The sequence below is a fragment of the Salmo salar genome, chromosome ssa14 (genome assembly GCF_905237065.1).
Source record: "Salmo salar chromosome ssa14, Ssal_v3.1, whole genome shotgun sequence".
Lineage (NCBI taxonomy): Eukaryota > Metazoa > Chordata > Actinopteri > Salmoniformes > Salmonidae > Salmo > Salmo salar.
The window spans coordinates 64,216,130-64,222,332 of record NC_059455.1 but is presented as its reverse complement, the minus strand read 5'-3'; the positions used below and the strand labels follow the sequence as shown (position 1 = coordinate 64,222,332).

At 45.3% G+C, this 6,203-nt stretch overlaps 1 protein-coding gene across 1 annotated transcript; it reads left to right on the top strand.

Moving 5' to 3' along the window:
* Positions 1 to 460: 460 nt before the first annotated feature.
* LOC106569971 (transcription factor 19) lies at positions 461 to 5,577 on the top strand. The gene is made up of 4 exons (XM_014141768.2): positions 461 to 687; positions 1,599 to 2,223; positions 2,397 to 3,381; positions 3,586 to 5,577. The coding sequence occupies exons 2-4, from the start codon at positions 1,965 to 1,967 to the stop codon at positions 3,905 to 3,907; spliced, it is 1,566 nt and encodes a 521-aa protein (XP_013997243.2). The 5' UTR covers positions 461 to 687; positions 1,599 to 1,964; the 3' UTR covers positions 3,908 to 5,577.
* The last annotated feature ends 626 nt before the right edge of the window (positions 5,578 to 6,203 follow it).

Below are 6,203 nucleotides of genomic sequence, written 5' to 3'. Positions count from 1 at the left end.
GAACCACCTGCAACTGGACAGGGACATTTATTTTTTTCCAGAATAGAGAACGAAGAGAGTAGGCCTATCGCCAAATGCAGGTTAGTTGAAAGATCTATGGAGCAGTTTTGTATAGGAAAACCAGTAACATTTAGTAAGGACACCAAAAATCTTTGGTTTATATAACATTATCTGGTGTAGTAGGCCTGCAATCTGTAGCTACAGTAGGTGCTGCAGTGCACTGTTCTACCTACCTACCTACCTACCTACCTACCTACCTACCTACCTACCTACCTACCTACCTACCTACCTAACTAACTAACTAACTAACTAACTAACTAACTAACTAACTAACTAACTAACTAACTAACTACAAGTTGTATATGTAGTAGCAGGGCAGGTACCTCAGTGCAGTGACTGAGTTTAAATCTGCCATCGCTGTGAGTGACAGCACAGAGGCGGGCGGAAGTGGCGTGGAATCTCGCGAAAGAAAGCCCGGCTGGCGCGCCAAATTTCAAAGGACTTCCTGGGGGAAAGGAACGCGAAAACCTCTGTTTAGCAAACAACGACGATTAAATTGGACATAAGTCAAAAGTGATCCAAAATACTAAAGTATATCGACAGTTTTAAACAATCGGCGTCGTTAGCATCATATTTAGGCAGTGGAAGAGAATTCAAGTGCACCAGATTCGACCCACGTTTGTGGAGGTAACGTTATGACTTTCAATGTGGATTACAGGAACTATCCAACTATCCACTATACGCCTTGATTGTGAAATAATTTTTCCTAGTAGTGTATTTTGAGTTCCTAATGATATGCACCTCTTAATCGGTGTAACGATTTATTACATTTTGTTGACATTTGTAGAGTCATCTTTGAAAAAATAGTTGTAATTTAGCTAGCTAACAAGTGATTCACTTGCTGTCCCCTGCTTTGTCCCTGTGCTATAGCATGGCACGAGCTTTGGGCTACACGAGCAAATCACGAGCACTGCCTGTCATGCATCCAGTAACGTTAGCTATTAGCTACCTAAATGCAATTCTAGTTTTTCATATAACAATGTGCATCATATTTGTGAATGATCATAACGCCAAGGTAGCACCTACTACTATTCAACTACATGTAAAAGTCTATTTTGATGCATATTTTTCATTGATGTAACTTTTCTCAGATCCAGATGAATGCACTAGATGGGGCAGGGATGGGCAACTTTGATGGGGGCCACAATCTGAACTAATGATGTGGGGGCCACAGTGGCTCATACCCACCTCTATACCAATACATGCAGTCAGAGCTGGCCCTAACCTTTTGGGGTCCCTAAGTGACATTTTGTTGTAGACCTGGAGTTGCCATCCAGACCTGGAGTTTTCCCGGACTTAAAGGCTTTAATTGCGTCAATAAGTTCCTCCTCTGTAATTTAGCCGTCACATGAGTCTTTCTGTACAGATGTTACATTTACGTTATTAATAGAAAAAAAATCATCCTTACAAATAACTTTGTTAAGGAGAGATGAAGACTGAAATGAAAAAATATGCTTAAAGTACTTTGCTTCCGCTTTGAAAATATAGCTTGGTGAATCATGGGCATGTTGTCTTAGAATTTCCCCTCTTCTTTTCAGATTGAACTACTTCAAGCTGCCAGTTCTAGCCCCCAGCCTTTTAGTGTCAATTTCTGAACTAGTTAGCTTAGTCAACTGTAACCATTAGTATTACAACTGATATTTAGATGACGTCACTCAGCAACTAACCGTGCAGGTTATAGACTGTATACAATATTTGTTTTAACTTTCACTGTTAAAACAAGAGTTTTAATGTTTACTCTGTTCAAATTCATTCAACACCACATACTTAGAACAAAGCTTTTACCAGCATTACAGACAGCTTTTTAATCATATTTACTGACTTAAGTGCTATTTAAGCCATGGAAAGCTCTATGTAAGAAAGTAGCTGTCACTGACTGGGGTGGGGATCGGTTAGCCGTGGCCATGCTGTCCGGAGTCCAGCCGTGTTTCCAGCTGCTGAGAATCGGCTCGTCCTCCACAGATTCGGCCCAGGACCTGTACACGTTCCGGCCGGCGCTGACCCACTCAGTGTTTCGGCTGGGCCGTGCGGCAGAGCTGTGTGATGTCACCCTGGACTCGACGTCTGTGTCCCGGATCCATGCCGAGCTGCATGCTGAGAGGGAGGTGGACGGGGCGGCCGAGGGGGGCTGGAAGGTGCAGCTAAAGGACCGGAGCAGCCATGGTGAGTTCCACACCATCCCACGTGATTACAGTGTACTTTTTCATTTATTTATAAAAACATATCTACGTGTTCTACAACTACACACACTTGTGTTTAGTTTCCTTAGGTCTCATTCAACTCTATTCTACAAGCCTTTCATCTAATGAGCTTTCTCCTCCACCTTCCCATGCCAGGTACATGGGTGAATGAGGTCCGTCTGCAGCCAAGTGTCCAATGGGAGCTCTCAGATGGTGACACGCTCACCTTCGGCTGCCAATCAGAGCGAGGGAGCCCAGAGTTCTACTTTCTCTTCCAGAAGGTTAGCGTGCGGCCGTTGGACTTTGACGCCATCACCATCCCCAAGGCCGGCACCTTCTCCTCCGACCTGAAGAACCGAATCAGAACGAGCCTGGACCGCAAGGCGGTGGCCAACTTGGATCTCTCCACTTGGTCAATCAACAGGGCGACTGTCATTCTGAATTCCATTGGAAGCCTGAGCAAGATCAATGGGAGTCCTTGGACATTTAAGAGGAGTGACGGCAATATCACAGACCCAAACTCCACCTCCCCGCCTTTTACATCCTTGGTCCCGCCCTTCACCCCTCCTCCCTTTCCACCCACTACCTCTGTGGTCTCATCCAAGTCACTCCCGGCGTCATCCAAGAGCAGGCGCAAGTCAGCCCACACTGTCCTTCTGGAGGATGACAGCTCGGACGAGGCCAGGGACCACCGAAGCGTGAAGGACGGCCAGAGAGGGACGAAGAGAAGACGCCTCTACAAGTCAGAGTCTGAGGGTTTCCACGCTTCTTTAGCCAAAACGGACCAGGATGTACGACGCCAGTTCGAACTGAAGCCTGTGCCTAAACCGATTGCAAACTGTCACACAATCGTTGCTAACGGCAAACTCAACCCCGTATCCTTCAACATCAATCAGAGGCGGGAGATCGACCCAAACCATCAAAGGACTGGCCCAAATATGAACGTCTCTGTGTTCCGACAGCAGAATATTTTTCCGCCGCCATCTTCTGGGCGGGGAAGGCGACGGGCTCACAGCTCCCCAGTGTACTCCCCTATGGTGGTGGGAGGAGAGAGCTACTCGCTGGTGTCCCCGTCCCTTAGGATCTGCAAAGAGGAGAGAGGACGGCTAGGGCAGTTTGCCAGATTTCATGTCACCACTGGGTGAGAATGCCCTTATGTGACAGCATTCAAACTACAGTGATATTTCTCTAGTGTTTTTTTTTTTTTTTTCATTGTACATTTTCTTTCCCTGTAAATATTTATCCGTTCTCTCTTCACATTCTCAAATTATCTTTTTTGTGAAATCGTGTTAATATATTGAAAGTCAAATGTGACACTCACACCTTGCTTTTCTCCTCTCTCCAGCAAGCGGCGGGGCCGACCAAGGAAGCACCCTCCTCCGCGGCCCTCCCTTCCCCCTCCTTCCTCTTCCTCATCTTCCTCCACATCCTCCTCGTCCTCCTCTTCGAGCTCCTCCTCGTCCTCCTCAGAAGACGAAGAGGAGGGGGTAGTATCCCAGGGGGTGGAGCCGTGTGCCGCGCCAAACTGCCGCCTGCCCCAGCAGGACACGGTGCAGTGGGTCCAGTGTGACGACTGCGACGCCTGGTACCACCTGGACTGCCTGCACTGCGACCGCAAGAACCTCCTGCTGGACCCCAATGCAGACTTCCACTGTGGCTGCTGCTGATACAGCAGGACTGGGTCACAGCCCCTAAACTAGAACACACTTAAATGCCTTAATCATACCAAAGTGAATTTGGGGCTTGTTTATGGAGAGAAAAAAGACGATTGTTGTATAATGGGGATTGTATGATTTTAAAAGTAGACGTTGTACAGTGTTTGTGTTTGTTTTTTTTTGTTACGACTGAGGCTGTCATGGACAGTGGGGTGGTTCTCATCGACGTGATAGTTAGAGGCTGTCCTAAACGGACATTTTACAAAGTGTTCATCCACTCTCGCTCTGTTGCGCAACTGTTTGAGGAATAGGGTGAAAGCTAGGACTCGGGTTAGCAGTGGAATCCCCGGGGACTGACATGAAGTGTGTTGGAACTATTTCAGCTACACACGGGCTACTCTCTGGTGTACAGTATAAGTCTGGAAACGAGTAGATGTACAGTGACCGACAGCAGGTTTCTAACTTCATGTACTAAGTATTTCGCTATGGGGTTGGGAATAACCTGCTGTTGATTGGGGCTAATGGAGGTGGTATTGGAGAATTCATATCTGCAGTAACACAATGTGCATTGCAATACTCTCATCACACAACAAAAATAATCGCGCAAGGATATGCTTAGCTTGGTTCTATCCCGTTGAGTAAAGATGTTTATGCAAGGAGGAGCATGGGTTTTCTGTGTTCCTACTGTTGTTTTAATGTTCTCTAAAAGACTGTTTTGATGTGAGAATTCAGATCTATAACATGCTGACTTGTTTTTTGTCCTTGTAATTAACATAAGCTTTCTGATGACTTTGATTTACGTCTCTAACAGTGTACCGTATGCATATCTGTCCATAACACAAATAGATTTAGAGAAACTCCACCCAGAAACTATTTTGGTGTTTGTTCCATTGTTGACATAGTCTCAAAATGTTTTGCTCGTCAGCGATCAAGTTTTCAAGATATGTAACTTTTAAATGACAGATCATGCCCATATGAAGCATTTAGCGTCGTATGATTCTGCTTTTTCCAAAATGAATCCTACAGGGATGATTTCTGTATTTTGAAAGTTACATATCTTGGAATCTTTATTCAACTAGGCAAGTCAGTTAAGAACAAATTGTTATTTACAATGACAGCCTACCAGGGAACAGTGGGTTAACTGCCTTGTTCTGGTGCAGAAAGACAGATCTTTACCTTGTCAGCTTGGAGATTTGATCCAGCAACCTTTCAGTTACTGGCCCAACACTCTAACCACTAGGCTACCCTGCCACCCCTTGATTGCTGACCAGCAAAACATGTCAACGATGGACTAATGAAACAAATACCAGAAGATTTGTGGGTGAAGTTTTCCTTCATCAAGTTGTAAAGCAGGCATGACCAACACTCTTGAAGGGCTACCCTTGTGCAGGGTTTTGTTCAAGCCCTATAACTCACCTGATTGTACTAATCAGTTGCTCCTTAGGACCTTGATCGTCTGAAACAGGTGAGCTATAATAGGGCTGGAGCAAAAGCCTGCTCACCCATTTGATCTCCAGGAGTAGGGTTTGCTCCAGCAGATGTATAACAACAGATTTCACACCGTCTCCACTTTAATGATTAGAAGATCAGCTCGTAAGAGCACGTCACAGATGGATGTCTCCGATTATTGGTATTTGTCTTGAAAGTTACCAGGGAGGAAATAAAAGGTATTTAAAAATGTATTGATGGAATATAATTTTTCAGCCTGTCGTTCGCAAGTCTGTTCTGTTCACCATGATGCTTACTGTGAAAGTATAACACATCTATTGGCTATTGAATTACCAAGTGCCTGGATAAAAGCTGTTCTATATTGAAAAGAAACTAGCACAGCGGGGATCTTGACGCAGCAGCCTCACAGATTTCATGGAGCATCAAGATCACCCGTGTGTGCTGAAGCTTCTTTTCAATTCACCATGATATTACCATGACTCAGACTTCAGCCCTCTGGGGGTACATATCCATCTCTGGGTCGTGATAACATTCTCTGGCCTTTATAATAGGTTTTCATCCAGATTGCTTTTTCTCCAATTGGAGCATGTCTGCTCTCAGGTTAGTGAGGTGTGCCCTAGAGCCCTGGTTAACATGATACCAAGTCAGATATGTGCAGACAGACTCACAGACGGCCGAGGAAACAGATTACAGAGGGGGGAAACGCCGCCAGACCCTCAAGGGCGAAAATTACATTGTCCGTGTTTCCATGGCAACACTTATTTTTGGGCCAGCCACAGCGACAGACAAGTGTTACTTCTGGGAACCTTGGAGGTGATGGGAAATGGGACAGCAGAGAGAAGAAAATCTATTTGGCTCA